Source organism: Patella vulgata, chromosome 3 (assembly GCF_932274485.2).
Source record: "Patella vulgata chromosome 3, xgPatVulg1.2, whole genome shotgun sequence".
NCBI lineage: Eukaryota > Metazoa > Mollusca > Gastropoda > Patellidae > Patella > Patella vulgata.
The window spans coordinates 53236067-53260234 of NC_065881.2; the positions used below are offsets into that span (position 1 = coordinate 53236067).

A 24168-nucleotide genomic window follows, 5' to 3' on the forward strand; every position below is an offset into this window, starting at 1 on the left:
TATATACATATAGCTTATCTCTAAGATTTGTGATCAGGAAACAAAATCTTATCAAATGTTGATTGATGCAGTACTACCAAATTACATAGGCTTACTCCTTTTGATACCCATTCTCATTTGCCCGTATGGTGAAGAAAAGTAGTATTTTAAACCTTACTTCATTTTATTTTCCATTTGAAAATTTGGCAAAAGATGGAATCATGACTAAAAATATAACTGTTTGATCGAAATTTTAGAATGTTGCAAATTGTTAATAATCAGAAACATCTGCCAAGCTTTATTTAATATATATGTAGTAAAAAAACATGTAATCTGATGATAAGATTTTTTGAAGATTACTAAAGCAAAAAATGCTCAATATATAAATTGGATTTGTACAATCTAATCATAAATACCCTATGCATTGTATGTATTGCATTTACGTCAATTTCCGTATAATCTTTTAATTCGTATAATCTTTTAATGCATGTGTTCACATGTTTTATTCTATGTGGTCCAGTTAGACATCTAAGAATTAAAAAAAATGAATAGAGCTAGCGATAACATTATAGTAGACTACTTAAATTTGCCAAGACATCAAACTAAATGTACTTACAATTTGTGAACAACCATTCTACACATCAGTTGGAGTTCTTTACTGATTTTTTTCTAACTTGCAAGGATTGTTTATTGGGTCATAAGGAGGACCTCTGTTTAAATTCAGAATTGTTTGATTTGATTACATATCGCATAATTATACTATTAATGTCTACATGTACATTCAAATTTATAGAATCTTTTGAACACAGTACAGGTCACAGTTTGACAGTTAACGCTTGGGACAGAGTTCATTGTGCTTTTTGTTTTTTGGGTTTTTCGACAAAGACTTTAATTAAAGCTACCACACATCTTTGATGCTGGTGACAAGCCCTCCTCTACTTGTATGTTTGAATTATTTCAAGAAGGCAGTTTTGACTTTATAGTCACTTTCTATAAAAATAACCCCAACATATTATTTTCAATGTATTTGGAATTGGATGGAATATAAATCAGTTCTTTAAAAGGAATAATTTCTTGAAACCTGTTTAAATGTGTTTTTCGAGGACCAGTGATGCAGAAATTTCAATTTTCTTAACAACTTTGAAGCGATGAAGCATGCAAATTGCTAATATATATAAACCATTACTTTTTATATAACAGTTCAGTTGCTAGTGAATCATTATTTGTAGAAATGATGATAGATTGATTTATATCATCCAGATTCTTGGCTTTATCTGCTGTGTGAAATGAGTTGATAAAATGTTATGGTTACTGTTGTCTGGACTCCAGTTTAAAAGGATAAAAACATCAGATTCGTGATACTGAATGAGGTTGTGTAGAGAATAAAGACCTAAAGTCCTTCTTATTTTATATCAGTGTATCTGAGGATGTCCTTAAAATAGATTTAGGTTACTGTACCCATTTATAATATATACATCTACACCACCCCCTTCCAACTTCCAGATATATCTTCTAAGTTTAAAATTGTTTTATTACATTTATCAAACACAAATGTACACTGATGATGAATGCAATTGGAAAATAAAGTGATTATGACTTAATCTTATTGCGGCAGAATACTCCCCAAGTACTGCTACATGTATGCATATGCATATGAGTGTAATTACATGTTATACGATTCCACAATGTACCGTTTTTTTCCTCAAAATGCCTTCTGTTCTTCCTCACATCCCTGCCCCTGTGACCCACACTTTTCTTCCTCACCTAAGTCAAAAGATATGCTTCATCACACCAAAGTAAAAAAATATATCCATCCTCATTTATAAATGAAATGTTTTATTCTTTTTATAAAGTAATGACAATATCCTTCCTCACATCGTGGAAAATAATATCCGTTGTCATAGTCAAAGGATGAAGAAATTCTTTTTCAAAGAGTTAAAGAGAACAATTTTTTATATGTCATGTACCTTTATTTCCTCCTCACTTTGTACCTTTTTTCCTCAATATTTATTGGCACAAATGGAATAATATGTAGGCCTACCCCTGTGTACATGTTGCGTATTTTGACTGTTTAGTTAATATTTTGTGTTAAGGATTATGGTGGAAGTTTTTTACTGAAGAAATTTTTTTATTCATGAAAACCACTGTTTTGTTGGTTGGTTGATAGGCTTTTATTTAACAAAAGTTCCATTTTTAATCCATGTTGACATGTCTTCCTAGTGCTAATACAGGATTTAAGCAGGCATCCAACAAAGTCAACACTTTTAGTCCATAGCTCCATATTGACTTCATGTAGTGAACCAACCACCCACCAGTTAAGAATATTTTTCTAATTATATTATTGGAATGGTTTCACTGAAGGCATTAGTACTGTATTTTATAAAATGTTAAATGAACTTGAAAATCCTTGTTGACTTCATGGAACAAATTGATTTTAAAGAAAATTTGCTAAACTGTATAGACATATAAATCCATTGAATATCACCGTAAAATAGTATGAATAATAGCAACCTTAATGCATTTTTAACTGCATTATAGGACCCATACTACTTGTGATTACAGTAGGCATTCAGATTTGAAAAGAAAAAGAAAACTGCCCTGTCACTGTGTTGCAAACTGATTTGATTGTCACGATTAGGTGTTTTCTTGTGACAAAAAAGATGAAAGCATTCAGTCATTATAACATCAAGAAATATATTTTGAAGTTGAAGTATCTGATGTGTTGTGATTTATAAATTTTTTACTTATTTGGATGCATTTCTAGAGTTACCATAAATGTTTTTACATTTGTGTCCATTAAAACTACAAACAGCTAATCTTCACAGTTTTGTGGTTTGAAAGAATTTCTAACATGTAAGAGTTTTCATGTCGTCAAAGTGTAACGTGAACAAATGAATACACTTGAAACTGTCGTGTGAATGTCAAAATGTCTAGATCATGTGGAGTATAGGAAACTTGCATTTTATTGTGATAAACAAATGCTAAAAACCTCTTTAACCCTATCAGCACACAGATGTCATGATATCAACACTCTTTGTAGAAAATATTTTGGATCAATTGGCATGATTTTAATCTTTGGAATAAGCAGTTGTAAACAGTCAGTTCAGCAAATGATTTTGACATGTGGTATAAATGTAATAGAGCAGAGTTTCATATGAAGTTCAGCATAATTACACACTTAAGGGGTTAACAAAATCGTATACTGTGTACAGTACCTAAAATAATTAAAATTAGTAAATTCATTTAAACTGTAAAATATGTATGTCTAATTGACTGAAGTTTCATTGTAAAAGAATGATATATAAAAATGTTTACCATAGAATTATTAGATGTATTCAGGTGAATTGATGGAATAGTTTCATGAACCTATATTGCTTTTATAATTTGACAGTATGCTTCAGTGAAGAAAATCTCACAATTAAATTAAACTTAAGATTATAGATCATTGCTATTGAGTATTTTAATATAGTCTGTCAATTATGTCTATAGACAGAATATAGTTTAAGAAACCCCAAAACACCTGTCTTTATTTAATTGGCTTGAATGTAATAGTCACAGTATGCAGTAAAATAGACCTTAAATATAAGATAAATATAATGTAAAGTACATGTAATAATTTGACACTGTCAAGTAAAACACTACACATAGATATTTGTGTGTATATTAAGCACTGTTGAATACTTTTACAAAGAATAGATCAAATGAAATGAATGAGAAATTGACAAATGTGCCTGTACCAGTCTAAAAATATTACTCTTGAGTTGACAAATATATATAATTTTATTATCAAGCCTCTGAGGTATAACTATAATAGTCGTTTTGGTACAGTAGAGTGATATATATAATGTCGTTGTTATGAAATATAACCATCATGAAACATTCTTTTAATAACTATATTGATCAGAGCATAGAATTTATGTATGTAATATAAGACATACCTATTTTAATGTCTCCTATTCAAATTAGATATAAACCCTTAGTCTTTTCATTTTTAGGTTATCCTTTTTATATAGTGAACAGTTGTGCATTATGCATGACTTAAACAAAGCAATCTGTTAAATGGGTATTTGCATGGCATTCCAACACAAAACAATTTATACAGAATAAATACATGTACCTAACAATGCATCTGGTAGTAAAGTAAAATTAATTGTTAAATCAGCTGTGTTTCCTTTCATCATACACTTAGATCTTAAAATCATGAAATATTTTGTTCAGCTAAAGAAGAATCACTTTTAACTCCTCAAAAACACTATAGACTATTATGTGAATGACTCTTAATGAATCTTAAAACATCTAAGTTGGATTGACAACTCTCTTTCAAATTTTGCATACTTTGAACACTTCTCATATACCAGCAAACTGTGTAATCAAATGATAGAAATTCGAAAATTGCTTTTTTTTTAAAGATCTCCAAAGTGTTAATTCATCTTTAAAATTTTCATTCTAGTTTCAAACATTGTTAGTGCTCCAAGAAAATTATGGTTACCCAGGCATTTAAACATACATCATGCAATAGCTAAATCTGCCTACTGCTGGTCTTTCTTTAGGCCTGAAATGTTACCTAAATTATTAATTAGACTTTAATTAACTTATCAAGACCATAATCAACTCTCGATGTCATCGCTAGCCTGCAATATTTAGTGGATTTGAATCTGATTTGCTGCTCAACGCTCATTAGTGATTTAATCCAAGAATTGAGAAGCAAGACTATATTTTTTATTGTACTGACTTAAGTAATGATGATCGAGGCTAGGCCTAGGCCGTTTACATTATCTAGTTTTTAACTATTATAGTGAGAACTGCCAGCTCTTTATCTAATCTCCCATAATGCCCCTTTAAATGTCTTCCAACATTCTTTTAATTAAAACACATACAATACTGTTAATTGGCAACTTTAAACCTCATGAAATACATAATAATGTATGTACTTAACTGTACATTTGTAAGCAGTACATGTATACATGTATAAATATTCTCACAAAATATGCATTATACAACCTATATGTACTGACTAGTACATGTACATCTGTCATTTAAAACTTATCAGGCTGATATAACATTTTATTTTTAGAAGCAATATATATGTGTTTGATTTTTTGTTATTTCTGTATATGAAATTTGATATGCATATTTGACATTTAAAAAGTGATCTGATATTTGTAAAGAATTTAAAACACAAGTCCATACTATATTCATTTGAAGTTCTTTGATTGCTATATGATTTTGATTTAGGAGAATGTTTTGTTTTTTTGTCTTTTTTTAGAAGTTGATCTTTTAGTTTACTAAGGGTTTTAGGTGGGTTTTTTAGACTAAATGTGCAGTGGTGTCCTTATAAAGGTGTGTCTAGAGTCTTATCTTGTCAAAAAGTAGAAATTTTGCAATTGAAAAGGAGTTGGTCAGATTGTTTCTCTGGTTTCAGTGGATGGTAGTACATCTGAAGTAGAGGCTTTAATCAAATTGTATATATTCTTTCTAAGGAAAATATTCAGTTTATTGTATTTTAAAATATGTTGTGCATTATAAAAGAAAAAAATTGAATGATTATATTGAATTATAATTTTGTTACAGACACCAAGTCACCAATGACAAGATTTTTATCTTTTGTAAACTCTCTAAAAGTAACAAATATCCGCAAAGTTGTGACATAAATTGCATGGAATAAAAACATGTTCATGAAAATATCCTAGACTATTGTGATGAGACTAGTGATTATTATGAAGAGCTTGTTTAAACTGCATATTTAACAGATGCACCATCTGCAAGTAAAGATAGAGAGATGTTGGTTACTTATCCGTGACTCAATGCGTTGATATTTACACATTGATAAAATTACAATACATGTAGTCTGATGAATCTTTACATCTGTGCAGACATACAGTACAAACACACACCATCTTTTAATGTATTGTTAAGTGCAATTTTACGTCTAGATGGGAACATGTAATTAGTTTAAGAAGATATATGTTTTCTGTCTTGATGATCTCTGCTACGCAGCCTTTGTAAAGCAAAACAGACAACCCAGACATGATCTTAGCTCTATGTACAGCATGTTTTGATAGTCTATTTCTATATTTTGCTGGTTATTTTGTATCTGTCTGGGATGTAGACTATTGATGCTCAAATAGATTTATTTTTTGATAAAAGTTAAATTGACATTAGTAGCCAACAAAATAACTTGTGATCATCATATGATAGTAATTTATACAGCAGATGTTAGATAATTATTTATAAACTATAATAAACATAGAAATAATCATTCCATGTCAAATTAAATATCATATGCATACATACTTTAATTTCTAGAAATAAAAACTGTTTGCCTTCCTTGTAAAAGAGATTTGATGATCCAAAGCTCTGGATTGAACCTTGGAACTTCTATTTGGTTCATACAAGCCTTGGATAGCTATCATCAATTCACTTTGATGAGGGCACTAGCTATAGAGGGTAGGCCAAGTTTGTAGATTTTAGCACATGCATTATATACATGTAGATTTTTAGATCCATGTAGGGCTAAACTGTGGTTGATGTGGCGCATTTGTTTAAGGGTATTAGGGGAATTAGTGTCTTTTCATGTAGATTTTAAACATTATTTCTAAGCTTACAGTACTTGTAACCGATTATTACCCAGTTATTGCAAATTGAGTGCAGTATTTATGCTCTAGGACTCTGAGTGTTTCAAAACTTGCCTCTGTAATTGGTTATTGAATAAAAATATTTGCTGTGAGATAAATTAAATTATGGACTGAATTATCAACCTCAATTACATATAGCAAGCTAATGGAAGGTAAAAATCAATGGCTGACTGATAAACTAAACAATATGTATAGATCAGTTCTAGAACAGTTAATATTATTACACAATTCTACTAGTACTACAGCTTATATTCTGCTACAGGTGGGTCGATTACAAGATCAAACACGCTTTCCATTAAAATATTCACAGCAGGTAGAGGGTTAAAAAAATATACTATATGGTATTTGGTTCCTGTTTGTCTGCTACACACATGATTCTACAAGCAGACTAAGCATTGGAACTAACTAGTTGGCATTTGACCAGTTGTCTAGCAACTGATTAGAAAGAAGCATGTACCAGCACATGTACCTATAAATATATATCATCTATACTTTTGTTCCCATATAATCATGATATGTTATACATACTAACATACCATCATATCATAATAAAACCTTACTAAATCATGTACAAACATTCACCTCTATTAAGTCATACATGATCCATGTACAGATATGGTAGCTACGAATTAAGCTGAGAATGTGATGCTTTTATTTGATGCAGTTGCAATCCAAATGGAGAATAAGTCAACATGGTGAATAAGCTGACAAAGCAAAACTATATCAATATGGTTGTATCAAAGAAGATTTGTATGGTCTTTATAACATTGTTTTGTAAATTCATATTACCTTTAATCTCGATTATTCTCCCATTTCTATTCCTACATGTATGTACAAGTACATGTAATATATCACACAAGAAAAAGTAAAATCAATTATACCATTATTGATGGAATAAATGACTTAGCTTGACAGTAGAATTCTAAAACAAAATGTGAACATTAAAATAGACAAAAACTAGAATTAGAAAAGTCAATAATATAATAATATATATTATTAATATCTGAAGACACCTATAGAGGGCAAACAGCTAGCTTATATGATGTAATGTATGTCAGAATGAAGTAAAGTGGAGAATTTTTTACCTGGACATATTTTTTATTTATTCATGTATAAAATATATATATTTATGTGTTATGTTTGTTCAGCTGTTTTGTATGGTAAATAATGTTTAATGGATACTAACCAAGAACACACTATGTATTATATTCTTTTCTTAATATTAACTTTACATTCATAGTCAGACAGTGAATGACTGTTTTTACAATAACACATATCTCCTTGTATTAAAATATACATGTACATGTACAGTATATATAAAAAAACAATATTAAATGCAAGCTTATTAAGAAATGTATAAAAACATAATACTATCAAAGCTTGTAAATCTGTCCAGAGAATAAACAGAAGTACATGTAAGGCAGAAAATGCTTTATATAGATCTGTGTGATAAAATGGCATAGGAATTAGTTGTATGACCCACAGCATGGTATATGTACAATGGTATATAAGCTGTTAAGAACTGTTTGTGTATAAACATCAAGGCATGTACCTGAATAATAATTACAACAGTTAATCAGATTAAACAGTTGTGAATTAAATCAGAAAAAGCTTTTTATCCATGTTGTCTGGAGAATATAAATTTTGATAGCCTTATCTGCTTTCAGATCTATTTTTGGACAGCAGGCAAATATGTTGGAAGTGCTTGCATTGTATTACAAATGTATGATCTTTTTTTAATGACATTAAAATATGATCTACATATTGTGAAATATCAAAATGGAATTTTTTTTCTAAATTATTTATCACTAAATGTCTCTGTTACTAGAATATAGTCAGATGTGATGTTAACTATTTTAACCCTACCCTGTGCATGGCACTTACTACACTACTTTAAACTTGTACAAGAACAGCTTGACCTTGCAAACAAACTTATAACCAGGTTAACTATTTTTGTTCTTCACAAGTTAATTTTGATTTAAAAGTTTCATTTATCTCTCACAGTAACCAACTCAAATAAACTTTCAACTTGAAAGTCAAAATATTTATTTGAAGTTCACAAAAGTAATTGTACATGTATGTACAGTAATGAATAAGAATTAGTTGCTGTACAGATGTTAAGTTCAGGCAGTACAATAATTGTTTATTTGAAGTTCAATGAAAATAGAATCTTATTCTTATATACAATGTACACATAGCTTACTCTGTGTTCAGTGCCAAATTGATTTTTGTTGAAATTTAGGACACAGACATGTATTGTTGTATAATCACCATAACTGAAATGTACATTGTATGTAATGTATATTTAGTCTAAATAAAGCTTCAGTTTTCAATAAAAGTTATAAATCCAAACCCGTTTGATTTTTAATTCTTCGAAAATTGATAACTAGCTTCATAGAGATGGTGGCTTTTGTTAGATTTCCAAACTGAAAATCATATATTTTCCCAAAAATAGGAAGCAAAATTCAATAGTTGTTCCCAAAGAACTAAGATTCAAATTGGTACTGCCTAAAGAAGAGGATAAATTTTGGCAAGATGGAGTTTGAGTGTGCAGTTTCTGTCAAGAAGGTTGTTATATTTTGTACCCCAAAATTTAAGAGGAATGAAAGTAAAGGAATAGTTTATTGCTCTGATTGAGTTCCTTTTCTGAGAGGAGATCTGACATACCATACCTACAGACAAATGGCTAGATTCTGTGTATCACATCTATCTCTACCTGTATGGTATTCATACTATCGCTATACAGATTATTCCAGATACCAAGGTTTTACATATTGCCAAGGTACAAGATATGTTTCATCTTCAACTTGGCTTGTTTTCAGTGTGAAATATATTACTAAGACCAACAGCAATGATTTGTAGAGCAAATTGTTCTTTGAACAAAATGGTGGCGTGAAGCAATAATATTTTGGTTTAGCTGTAAAGCATTACCTAGATTTTGTAGAAAGTTAAAACATATGGATGTAATTTCCGTCTTTAATTCCGTATTATTATTGATTTAATTGATTAAATATTAACAGAAAGAGGTAGGGCCAGTCAGTCAGTGCAAACACACCGCTTAGAACCTGCATGTGAAAAGTATTAAAAAATCTTGGGTTATCACATTGGTCAGAGAACATACCAATTAATTAAACGATAAGTTACCACAGTTACATGTTAAGAGATGATAAGAAAATACATTTATAAGTCTGTGTAATTGATTATTGACTACTGTAGTAATCCTTTGTTATCAGTAGGCTACTTGTGCGATAGTGTGAACTTCACAGAATCAGATAATACAACTTTCTTCTTGGATAAATGGTTTCATATTGTTTACTTTGCATTTCTAGTGCTTGTTATTCTTCTGTTCATAATTTTTTATTTTAAAAGACTTAAAAATGCAAACCCCCTTTTGAACCCACAAAAATAATATATGGGTCTACTTGAGAACACATTAACAGTGCACTAATGAAGAAAACAGATTGACATTAAGTTAAAAATATACAGGAAAAGTAGATATTTCATCCCATGTCTATCTAATATAGCTCTGTCTATTTCCTGTCAATCACTACCAATATAAACAAACATACCCGAGTATGTATTTAATTAGAATATATATGTATGATATATAGTTTATAACTGGTTGACCTGGTCAAGAGTCACAGTCTAACTACTTAGAGATTATTTTAGTGCTTTCTCTACAGGATATACGACTTGAGATGAAATGTTGTACACTCCACTAAACTCTGTTTATGATAACAAATGCTTTAAAACATACTCAATGATTGACAGGCAACCATATTGTTTATTTCAATACTTATATTTTATATCATAAACTTCACATTTATATACATTGTATCAACAATTGTTTATTAATAGCCAGGGGCACTCAAGCTCTATCTGAAATATAAATATAGAATTGATGTAGTGGAAATAAAAGTTCTATTAACTATGCACTAAAAATAATCCACTCTGGACCATGTTCTCATTTTGTAACAGTATGTCTTCAGAAAATGTCACAAGCAACAGACTTAAATCAATTTGCCATATTAATGAATGGACAAAGTAACAGATTTGTATCTGACCTGGAATTAATTATTTTACCTGTACCTGACAAAATGACAGGCACTAATGAACTAGTACCTGTACCCTTTATTCAAAACACTGATATACATGTAAGACAAACCCCTGCTGTACAAACTACATGTAATGGGCATCAGGGGAATTTTGCTTGACAAAGCCTGAATTTGTACCTGACAGTCTGTGACAGGTGCCTCATTTCCAGGCTTGGAATCCTTGACTTGGAACATTACATTGCAAACGTACATTAAATTTGTTACATACCATTACTTTCTAATGTAATTAATTAACCATTGTCCATTACATTGAAAGTTGTTTTCCCCATAATGTAGATTGTATAGAACTATACATGTACATACATGTAGATTAAAATATATTATAAATTGTATTGACCTGTCTGAAACTGGTTTTGAACTTATAAATTATGCAGTCAATTTAGTGGGATAATAATAATGTTATTGGTTATGCATATCAATGGCCTCTAAAGCTTTAAATTGTAGGCATTATAAAAACATTGATCATCTGTACAATGATAATTCTATATCTTTTTCCTGAAATGTACCACACCCTTTCTAAATTCAAGGTCAATCTGTTGACAAACAATGGAGAGCTTAATCAATATGGTGCCAGTTGAGCCTCAAATTGATGTAATTTAATGCAGCAGGCCATTATTTAGAAAAGGAAGGATGTATGTAATTGAAATTTGAATAAGATCCACACATAATTATATGTCTTGACCTTGTTTAGAATTAAGTTGCATGTAAATTTTGCATCCACCCTTCAAATATTTTGAATAAATCAAATATTTCATATTTAAAGGGGCAGTCCCAGATTTCACAAAATATCCAATAAAACAAGTATATATGTGGGTTTAAGTATGGAAATCGAACTTTAAAATGTAAACAAAATGGCCAATTTACAATTTTCATTGTCCGAAGGTTTTATCTCCAAATACTTAGTCATATGGAAATGATTGCCAAAGAGTGTGTGGGGTGATCTGGTGGTCTACTAACATGTTCATTTTAGATCATAAGATCTTTCATTGAGTCAAGTGGTGTGGTTTCGACTACACTTGTACATGGGTTTTCTCCGGGTCCTCCGGTTTCCACACACTGCTACAGATCCCGCTTCGCAAGTGAATCATTGCAATGAAATTGTACCATATGTTAGTCCCAAAATGACCTATTTTGAGTCGGGTTTGCTCATCTAGTTTGTACTTTCACACAGAATGAAAGATATCTGGGATTTGTCCTTTAAAAATATAAGTGACTTTTACACTACATTTGTCATGTGTCCTGTTTAGTATTTTATTTGAGGTCACTAACTCAGTGGTATTTAGGCTTACAGTTATTAAATTTTATGGCCACGCTAAAGCACAAATTTTATAAAAAAATATAGTGTTAATATTTCATTATCATTTCATCAATATTTCATATTCAGAATTTGAAAATAAAAAGACACCCTTACCTGGGGCAATTTAAATCATGTCTTTTTCCTTCACAATTTAACTGGTTATTTCTGTTCTACGTTACAAAAATGCGTTGGTTTCGAATCCCCGGTTGTATGTGGCAAGGAGTAGGGTCATCTGTCCAACCTCGTGGGTTTTCTCCGGGTCCTCCGGTTTCCTCCCACTGCTAAAGACCCCTACGCACAAGCGAATTATGTAAATAAAATTAAACCATATGTTAGTCCCGAAATGACCTAGTTTTTGTCGAGTGGACGTTTAACCCCATCTCTCTCTCTCTCTCTCTCTCTCTCTCTCAAAAATGCGTAGGTTTTTGGAAGAGGTCTGAATCTATACACACACCCACTTTTAAACTTTTAAACTCCCAAAACTGGTTTTCATTATTGTAATTTTACGTGCATTAAAAACGTTTTATGATAATGCCAAACATGTTTGTTTACAAGCAGCTGACCATATATATATGTTTATTTACAGGTGCAACAAAAGAAGTGGGAAGTGCTTTAACCAGATTATGTATGCGACACAGAAGTATAGAGAGCAAACTAAAAACGCTCACAAGGTTTGTTCCTTGTAACTATAGTAATTATATCACTAAAATACTTGAAACTACGGATATTCATTTCCTTGTAAACTTACACCAAAAACATTTAAGTTTTGGCATTACGTAATAACATTATTTGATTACTAACATGTAAATATCAATATAAAATGGGTGCAACCTGTTAAAGAAAAAATAGCAAAATGTTTAAAGTGACTATAACACCTTATAGAAATACAATTTCTTTGATCTCTTATAATGTATAAATGTATAAAATCCTGGTGCACATAAAGAAAACAACCAAATTCTGTATACATGCAATTTCAACAAATACATGTATCTAACCCATCTGAAATAAAAGATCATGATTTTGGATATGGTATTCATATAATTAATATAGAATTCCCTGAACACATATTACTTTTAATCTACCAAATTACATAATACTCTTATGTAGCAATATGAAATTTTGTCAGGTGTATCATATCATATTCTGTAAGTCTCAGTATGTCTCTCACAATAGACAAATTTAATTTTGGTTTCATAGAGCTTTGGGGCAAGTCTGTTGCACAAATTGTATCTCATAACATTGTTATTAATTGATAAAAGCAAACCACATCCAGCCTTTGAACCTTTATTCCATCAAAAAAAAAATGTAAAACAACACTTTTTATGAGAAAGTGTCATGATCGTGTACTTTATCCTGTATCAGATGGTTCTACTATGACGGATAGTCATCTGACAAGTTTAGTCCTAATGGATGTTAACTGTACTTTCGAGCTAGATATTGATGACATTATAGGAGGGTTCATCCAAAAACAAATGATGATAGAAACCATGTATTTCTCAAAAACTTTCAAGCCCCCCCCCCCCAAAAAAAAAAAGGTGTTGTCTCTAGAACCTGGCAAACCCCATTCTTCAAAATTCCTGGATCCGCCCCTGAACAAATACTATATTTTGGCCGTCTACAAATTTATTGGATAACAAACCTCCACATTCTCAGATATTGTTACAGATTTCTTAATTAGTTTTCAACCCAAATAATGTTATTATACAGTCATTGATGATAATAAGAGATAAACAATGGCTATTATTCAAGAATAATGCTAGTACCAACGCTTAAATTGTTATACTGGTATACAGTTATTATGATAAATGATTGGTGACTACATATTATTTCATCTTGCATAGTTCATTTTCCACTTTAACACCATAGTTCTGTTACAGTAAACATTATCACTATTATTGTTTTATGTTATTGTCTTATAGTTCTGTTATGGATGGTATGGTTATGCCATTACAAGAAAAATTAGAAGATTGGAAAAAAGTAGTTGTACAGTTAGATAAAGATCATGCAAAAGGTTTGTGTTGTGTTGGGAAAAGGCAATCATTTTGACAAAATGTTGCATACACTCATACATTTTCTCCCATAGTCTAATATTGTAATATAATGGCAATATTCTGCTGATTGGAATTGTTATTCTCGTAACCTGGATCCTCAGAAATATTTGGTTTCAAAATAGTTCAATTATTTACACAAATTAATTCAAATCCTACATGTATTTGATATTAACAAAATGAAATTAAATATGTTCTGGAAGAAATCTTGTCAGATAAGTTTGTTATTTGCAATGTGCTGTGGAATTCAGATCGATACAAATGAAGATATACTGCCTAGATTCAAAAAAGGTTTCAGTGTAAAGAAAAGAAAGTTACCTTGGTTATTTAAACCTTTTCATAATTATGAAATACTGAATTACATCTAGGTTGAATTGAAATCTAATGTGTTTGACAAATATTAGTTGTTAATGTGTAAACGAGACCCTAGAAAGGATTTTTATTTTTTTTTACACCTCATTGTCTGTGACATTTAATACCTGTGGTTTAAATATCATATTTCAAATTCTTCTACATCTAATCTATAAGAAGTTATGCTACATGTATATAAGATACCTATTTTCTTTACTTCAGAGTACAAAAAAGCTAAACATGAAATAAAGAAAGCTGCATCAGATACAATGAGATTACAGAAAAAAATGAAGAAAGGTTCGTATTGAAAATAATGTAGCCCACTATACACTCCTTCAATAAAAGATACAACTTTACTGAAGACAAATCCTATGTAAAGGTTTCTTGACATACATGTACATCAGTGAAATAAAAAATTGTTATCTTTTCAAAATCTGTATCAGCCTAGTGAGTCTATTTTGAATGGAATAAATAAAACTAGATATCTAGATGATATTGCATATTTTAAAGATACATTATGGGAGATTAGATTAAAAGCTGGCAGTTCTCACTATAATAGTTAATAACTAGATAATGTAAAGGAAATTTGCTGAAAATTTCAGTCCAATTGATCCACTCTGAACTAAGATTTTAGTGATTGAATTTTCGGCCTAGCCTCGATCTTCACTACTAAAGTCCGGTACAATAAAAAAACATAGTCTCGATTAATCATTGTCTGCGATATCACCTCGGTGGAAGCGGACGTAAAATACAACTAACACTAACTATTATCCATTTCATAATTAAATCATGAATAGAAGCCGAACAGCAAATCGGAACCTAATCCAATAAACATCGCAGGCTAGCTATGACATTGAGAGTTAATTATGGTCTGTATAAGTTAATTAATGTCTAATTAATAATTTAGATAACATTTCAGGCCTAAAGAAAGACCTGCAATGGGGAGATTTAGCTCTTGCATAATATATGTTTATGCATGTACATGTAACTAGTATAACAAATAACTATATTTGATAATATACTATTTTTTTGATTTGCATAACCAAATTATTATATTACACAAAGATTATCACTAGTGCATAAGAAGTTCTTACAAATCTACCACACCTTACCTCACCTAAATATACTTATTACACAAACATATGCAACATTGTGGACACACTTGTACTGATAATAAAACACATTACGTCATACATCTAAATTTTTACAAATTAACACTGTGTACACAAAGCAAGGAGAGAAGATTTGAGCACCTATCCCATATCTGGATGGAATGCTGAACTCGGAACACTACGCCTACATCTTATTGGCATAGTACACAATTTCAACTTGTGCACAGTTAAGAGCTCTCAGATTTAAGCTGTCAAGTCATTCAACAAAAAAAATACAATCTTTTCAGTATTTTATTAGTTTAGTCATATAAAAGCCAAATATTGTGTAGGAAGAATATTGACATACATGTATGACAGGTGAATTTAAATTAATTATGTCTACATGACTGTTTGAATTTGAAAAGTTTGGTGTACTAGGGTCAATGTGTTTTGTGTACTTAACATTGTTAAAAGAAACTTAGATAAGTATTCAAATTGAATATAGATATAGCAAATTGAATTGGAATAAGAAAAGTGTGTATGTAGGAGATTATTTTGTTAATAAAGAGTAAAGGGTCACATGGTGACAATCCTCTATTAACCAATGAATAAAAGATGTGTGCATATTGAATAAGAGTGATCACTGAATAAACATGTTGTGATAGGCAACAGTGTGCACAGATACATTCAATTTCAAAATACCCAGGGTTACGTGTATATAAAACATGACAACTATTCAAAATATTATTGAAATAAAACCCAGACAAATTTTAAGATGCATTATTCAATAATAACCTCTATAACACTGATGAAAGAAAAAAACCTTTTTACCTTAGACAGTTTATGATATGCAAAGGCTATCCATTATGTATTGTTTAATGGTCGAGAGCGAGACATTAAGTAATATATTGTAACAACATGAGGGCCGTGAGGCCCGAATGTTTTTACAATATATTACGCAATGTCTTAAGCTCGAGACCATTAAACAACTTAAAAGACAGACACTTGCACATGCTTTGCAATGAAATACGTCACTCGAGTTCAATATTTTACGAAGTTACGCTTGGCACATTGCCCGTACGATTATTTGAAATAATGGTACTCCAACATCAAAGATTGACGTCACATCTGTATTTTAATCTGTTTTATAAGAGCAATGTCAATAAGTTGACATGTCAACCTATTAATGTTAATTTATACTTTCTATAATTTGCTACTCTTTAATGCTGTACAAGTAGAATTTAAAGATTCTAGTAATTTAGATAATGCCTGCAGACCATATGGTGATATGTGCAGTGCCCTCCAAATGAACTCCAAGATGTAAATTTTGTGAAAACTTGCAGTAATGATCTATGTAAACGAGCACCAGTAGGCTTACAGACGTAATTGACCAATACCAAAAACATTCAGCGGAGACATTTATTAGATTTCCATTTCATTTGTAACCTTCATTCATTCAGTAAAATGACTTGCCTGTGGTCAAGAGATAATATTCTGCTGTGTCTTCTGGAAGTTTGTAGTTTAGCTCTGTAATGGCCTTCACTGGTCTCAGAATCATGCTGTTTTAATGGTTTTCCTGTTTAATGGAGTGAATTTTTTAGTTCCATGGTTGAGACAAAGTGACCTCAGGTCAAAAGACTGTGGTAAATGAATGGAGAAGAATTTTATAGACGTTATGTTGTCTTCGAAGCACGTCTATTACCATGCTGTTTCAAGAGATGGCCTTCAATTATGATAACTCCTTATAAAGAATTCATGTGTTTATTCTTCATGTAATTAAATCTGTGAGGTTTCTAAGAGAGCTTTAAGGATACATGGTAATCCCCTTTCATTCATTTAGTGGCCTCTTATTTAATTTTGAGATTGGTTTTGTCTTCAGTCTATACCAATGGTCAGATCCTGTCTACTTCCTACAAATAAGTGAAATGACCCTTCAATGAAAGGAATTCCTTGGGCATCAATTAAGATGCTTTTAAGATTAAAGTCATAACTTAGTAGCCAGTAGTCTCAGAATATTGACGTCAGATAATTGTTAAATTCCATTGATTATTGATATGATGAAGTGGCAGGAAAGGTGACACACACTGTAATATATATTATGCTTGGTTTATTGGGTTATGGTATGGGTGCTTTTATTCAAAGTAATGAACACCGAATTCATTTAGTTTGTATGGAATATAGAGACATCTTTTAATATCTCTTTTACAGATGACTGTTTCGACATGTGACATCACATCACGCGGCGTCACCCATTGGCTCAATTGCGTGTGCATTGTTTACATAAGACGTTACTGATTCGGGCTAAATGGTGAATTTTATTTATTTTAATACCCATTTACACTAAATAGGAAATGATTTTTACCTAAAAACAATTCAAACGTCTTTATTTATTTGTCTAATAAATGAAAAAAAATGTTTTAGAATTTAAATTGACGGAAGAAAAAAGTTAATATTTGGGACTTATCAGTGATTCTAGCGGCGTAACGAAAATTCACTGCTGATCAGTGTGTACCAGAGTATGAAAAATGATCCTGTCATTAATAGGTGTGGAATCTCTTATATTCTATCAGGTTCATTTGTGTAAGAAATACAGGCAATATCATGGGAAATAAAACTCACCTTCTTGACATTTCATCTTTAATTCTAGAGGTAAAATATAAACATATGAATATTCCACAGGGAGGTGGACTCAGTTCTATATTAATTATATGGTATATAGATATCATGTGCATTATATTTTCATCAAGAGATAGAAACAAAACATTACTCCTGATAATGTATGATGTACTCCAGTTAGACTCCTTGCCTGTAAACAGATATTTTCCTCATCTTCCATTCATGGCTAAACCTGTCTTTGTCTATTCCGAAATCAATTATCGGAAAGTTTGATTTATAAACACCCACATCCATTCGTTATTTACGCAACAGACTTTCTAATTTAATTTAATATCTTATAATCATCTTTCATCAGATTAAAGATAAGAAGTGAACTAAGCTTATAGATCATAATGAATAAAAAATGCTGTTAGTGCAGGTCAATTTCTAGTATGTACTTACTTATGAATAAAATTCCAATAAAAACAGCTTAATAAGAATATCTTTTGATGATATTCCTGAAATAAATTTGATGGATTAAATCTAAATATGACATTTTTGTCGATTCACTCTTCAAGTTCTTTTGTGAAATTATATTCTCAACATAAGCCGTCCATTCAATAATCAATTACTTTTATAATACTACACACCCCGAAAATAGCAAAGCTCTTAAGATTCTGTAACAAGCGAAATGTTAAATGGCGAGCATTAATGTAGTGGTGAATCCAATGAGTTGAGGAGCAGAGAAGAAGCAATACAGAATGAAATATGTATTGAAGTGGATAGCTCTTGCTGTGCTTGTGGCAGTTTTTTGTATGGACATGATTGAATATTTGTATTCTATGAGAGCTGTGTAGCCGAAGGTGTTATATTGATCAGGGTCAGATCGATTGATTGAACTTCCTCTTTTACTTCAGGAATTTGGCTGTTTCATCATGCAGTACAAACACTGACTTGCTGTATTCATTTGTTCAAAGAAAAAGGAAATGAATATAGAGTCCACAAAAATAGGTGCAGCTTTTTGCGATGTTTTGTTAATCAAAAGCATGATAAATACAGTACAACAGAATGATTTATGGTCAGGAATTTAACGAATAATTTTTCTAAAATAGAATTTCACATGTTTTTGAGTAGAATTCAGAATTTGTTGATAGAAAACAGAGATGAATATTTTAAAATCTTTTAAGGATTTTTTACCTGCCCCTCTACAGATTTATTTTTCAGAACTATAATGTTGGCTTTTTAAACATATCTCGAGGTTATATACCGGTAAAGATAAAATAAACATGTTTATCCAGCTATTTCCTTGTGCTTATCTGTAAATGTAGTTCTGTATATTAACTTTATTATCTAAATAGTTACTGGGTGATCTGTAATTGGTAGTTACATATGCTTTGAAGTTTATAAATCTGATAAGATTGTATATTGATAATTACAGATACATGTATTATAATTGATAATAACAGCAGTAAACAGTCTTATAATGAAATTAATAATGATGACCAAGATTAACATTTGTATTGTTCTTTCTGCCATACGATATTTGACATCATTTGGCCCACTTTATTTGTACAAGAAAATTGGAAATAATTTAGTTTATGTACGGTGTACAATATTTCTAAATAGACAGGAACTTTTAACCCTTTCTCAAGCCCGTCTTCATTTACTTAGTTGGTACAGTAAAGTAGGATGTTAAAGCACATTAAATTCTTTTCCTTTCCTTTTTATATTGTATCAATAAAACAAAATCATCAGATGGAAATTTTCTAGAAACTATCATTTTTTTGCTTCTGGCTGTTATCTACATGTTCATTCCTAATAATGCATTTAAAGGAGCTAAGTCGCTAATATTTGGGACCTAGAAATGAACACAAATGGGTCGCAACGCATACAATAATGTAATATGAATGTATATAAATTGAGTTACATTCAATTGTTTCTTTTTTACCGTAATTTCTAATCAGTTAGGTTCGGCGACATACACCAGTATTCTCAATCGAATTTCAATCTCTAGCTTCTGGTTATTCCAGTCTACGCCGATAGTATTTATTGGGCATGCTCTCCAGATAAGAATATAGCGTCACCGTTTGACATGACTTGTGGAATATGCCTAGCCTCGTTTTTCGAGTCCCTTATTACAAATAGCACTGAAACGCATTTTGGTACACGATTCGTGTACTAATTGTTAAATGTTTATTTTGTCTTAAATATTGGATATATGAAGGCCATCTTTTCCCAGTAAGATCACAACATCAATGTAGATTTAAACCGACAAATAAATCGTGTTTTCAATGTTGAAGATTTTGGATGATATTGAGTTAGAGACTTAGCCACTTTAAGACTGTTGTTTCATTTATTCCTGATAGATCTCCAGCAGTAAAATAAAGAATTTGAATATTGTAAGAAATGCTGTATATTATGACCCGAGATATTAATATGGAAACGATGTATTCTATGTCTAGCAGTTATCTTGGTATCGGGAATATGAAAGTTCTATATCCTCTATGTCTATCTGACTGGTGGGTCATTGTATGAATGTCCGATATGCCCTTCTCACTAATTTTACACAACAAAATCAATACCTACATGCAGTTAAGTGGTTTTTGATACCGAATATGGATGTTATGTAATAGGCGGACTGTTATCCATCATTGACTGAGTCGAGAATCCTTTATAGGAATTCCCAGAGCTTAAGCAATATGATCTCTAATCAATAAAAATAATGCCAGTTAGATTTTCACTGTTACAACAAGTACATGACTTTTGTGCACTGTAGGTTATTTCTGCATTGTTTCAGAAAGTTGGAGTATTTATTGGAAGTTACAAATAGAAGTATAATTGGTCTACTAAATAAACTTGTAGAAAATGGAACACAGCTTGACTCTCCCCTTGTTCATATTGGACTTTGTTATTTTTGGCAAGAAAATGGAGATGTCGGATTATTCAATATCTTTTAAATACAGAGGTTGTCTTTGTGGTGTTATTAGAGGTTATGTGATGTAAACAGCTATGATAGACATTACTGAATGATAGACAGTTTTATTCATACTATACACAGTTATCACAGTAATTTATCTCTTTTTAAAAACATTGATAGTCATGCAACTTTATAAAGACATTCAGAAACATTGAAACACAAATTAGGTGATTCATCAGCTTATTCATTATGTAGTTCAGCAACCTGTAGTAGATACTTCATATGTATATATTGTTTATTTGGTGTCTGTGTCAACTGCTACATGTAGGCATGACATGACATGTGTAGGTTTACAAATGTATATAAAACAAAAACCCTATTTTGATTATTCTTCATCAGTGCAATTGTATTTAGCGAAAATATAAGGTAGTTATCCTTTTGTCTATATTTGCCTTGTTCCTGCATATTCCTATACAAATATAGAAATGAAAAAATTTCATATATTTTCCTTAAAATATATACTAAATATCCCCCCCCCCAAAAAAATATGTTATAAAGTCTCCTCTGAATTTCATCCCAAAGATGTTCAATCGGGTTTAGGTCTGGACTAAGGGCTGGCCAGTGCATAACGTTGACACAGTTCTGCTGTAGAAAGTCCCGAGTAATTCTGGCGATGTGGGCACAGGCGTTGTCATGCTGGAAAACATTGTTTTGATGACGTGCGAACTGTGGTCTGAGAGATTAATCGATGTAGCGCACTGCTGTGATGCCGCCTCCTTTCCCTGGACCAAGATTTTGTAACACCACAGGACCCACTCTCTTGTTCAGGCCGATTCCACCCCAAACCATTATGCTTGGACACATTGGTCAGAATAACGCTGGCCACGTCGAAGCCATATTCTGGTCCTGCCATCTGCAGTTGATACGCAATACCGTCTCTCATCTGTGAACAGAACAGTTCTCCATTGCCTGTGTCGCCAGTTCTGGTGTTGTTGGGCAAACTGTAGACGTTCACGTCGATGGTGAGGATCGGTCCACGGAAAGGTCTACGGCAATGGATGTTCTCTCTGTTGAGACATTGGCGCACTGTATCGGTAATGATGGGTCTTCCTTGTGTTCCCACTGTCTGACGTGCCGTCTCAGATGCCTGTGTGAAGGGATTCTGCACATGCTGTCTCACAACATGGCGGTTTTGTCAACTTGTGGTAACCGTTGGTCTGCCAGTTTCGGGGCGATCATCCGTGGTGTTGGTGGCCCGAAAGCATTGCTGAAGCTTGTAGATGGTCCGAACATTGAACTGGAAGTGATTGGCAACGGCTTGGGCAGTGTGGCCAAGCGCCTGGTTCCTCTGAGCTGTCGTGAGTCATGGCATGCTGCTGATGTTGTAGTGTGAATGATTCAACCAGGTATGGGGGTGCATTTTATAGGGCTGGTCCCGGTGAACAGCACATGCAGCATGAGTTACATGAAAATCATGTAGAACACAATACCATCTCAGATGTCAGGTTGCGTTCTTGAGAACATTTCCTGGGTTCAATTCTGTGTTTGGGAAGGAGCCTTATTGCTCAGGTAAAGTTGGAGATGTGGTCATACAATAAAAACATTTGGCAAGTTTTATGCAATGCGTCTATTCAGAGTAAAATACCAACCTGACGTTTCTTTTGCTGCCTAGAATATGTTGAAAATGAAGAAATGAAAGAAACTAGGGGTTTGTTGTTTTAGGTCTTAATTCTCTTTTTTATACAAACAAAGAAGTAAGCGTGCATATGCATCTTTTGAAACCATACCCATGGCAAAAATCCTCAAATTGAAATTACATTCACCATCACAGTATAGACATGTATAAAATGGGGGCCCAGAACTGCTGGGTAGAATAATCATGGCGTTGTTGGTAGACTGTCAAAGCTTAAATCTATATTTTTAGTATACTGACAAACATTATTATCAATTGGATCTAACCAGGCCAATTGACAACCAGCATATTGACTTTGATGTGAAATGAACAATTGAACTGTCTCTGATAAATATACATGATTAGAAGATAAAATGCTAATAATATAATTGACAGACAGATCAACATAGTTAGTGGCCCCACTAATTATCAACTGTGAAGTTTTCTTAATTTGGTCAATATTTGAATATAGAAACTTTAATCAGATCATCTGTTAGTTTTTCACATGGTTTAAACCATCTGTCTGTATTACATACTATTAAAATAATTTAGCATATCTGGTATTTTGCTTTCTGTAGGTTTATGTAATGTGTTTCTGATTAACCAGGGTTCTTGATCAGCCATTTGAACAATTTTTATTCAAAGAAGAGTGGGCAGAATTTTTGCTGTCACAGCAATATAGTCCACCCAATCATTTCACACATGGAAAAAGAAAAATGACTATGTTAGTCTCATCTTAGTCAAGTTTACAAAACTTTAAACCCAATTTCTGTACCAATTCATTCAGTTTATTGAATAATGTTCAGTTTATATTTGCGTACTAAAAGCTTAAACTGTAAGAATTTGTGTAACAACAAAATTAATGATTGTTAGAAGGCTATCAAACATAGTGATGTTTGATGTTGCTAGTAGAAACCTGGTATTTTATAACTTGTAATGTGGTAGTTATCCCATCTTCTTCTCAACGCGAGAAATAAAACTAGATTGGTGGTTATTGATCGACTCCAGATTGAACTGTCACTATAGTGTCACCAATTTAATCAAGGCTACAGTAATTTTGGTCAATTTTTACAGGGCTGTTTTCCTTGAAAGCTTAATCTGGGAAATTGACAACTGAACTTCAGACGAAACTGTTTAGTCATGTTGATACAAAAGTGTCATTCTAAATATGGCAAAATTATTATCATTGAATTCATTCTCTGATGTTTATTGCTTCATGCATTATTGATATTTTATTTATTATTGAAAAGAGAAATTGGAAAACTGCCAGTTCATTTGATTGTCATAAAAGATAACACAAATGTTGTTGGCTTTTTTGACAAACATGCAATAAATGAATTTCAAACAAAAATTAATGCAATGTAGATATAAGTATCCAACCACTATAGCCAAAACAATTATGTGGTAACATGTTCTTGTGGTGAATATAAGAAGATATTGACCAGGCAGACATATTGATTGACTAGGC

At 31.7% G+C, this 24168-nt stretch overlaps 1 protein-coding gene across 5 annotated transcripts in view; it reads left to right on the top strand.

Annotated features, from left to right (window-relative positions):
• The window catches only part of LOC126815636 (protein MTSS 2), a 58758-nt gene that overhangs the window by 13449 nt on the left and 21141 nt on the right, over positions 1-24168 (top strand). For all 5 annotated transcript variants that reach the window (XM_050541373.2, XM_050541378.1, XM_050541376.2 and 2 more), the window contains exons 4-6: positions 12613-12697; positions 13946-14037; positions 14648-14722. In XM_050541373.2, coding sequence (XP_050397330.1) covers positions 12613-12697; positions 13946-14037; positions 14648-14722 — 252 coding nt within the window. The remainder of the gene's footprint in view (positions 1-12612; positions 12698-13945; positions 14038-14647; positions 14723-24168) is intronic.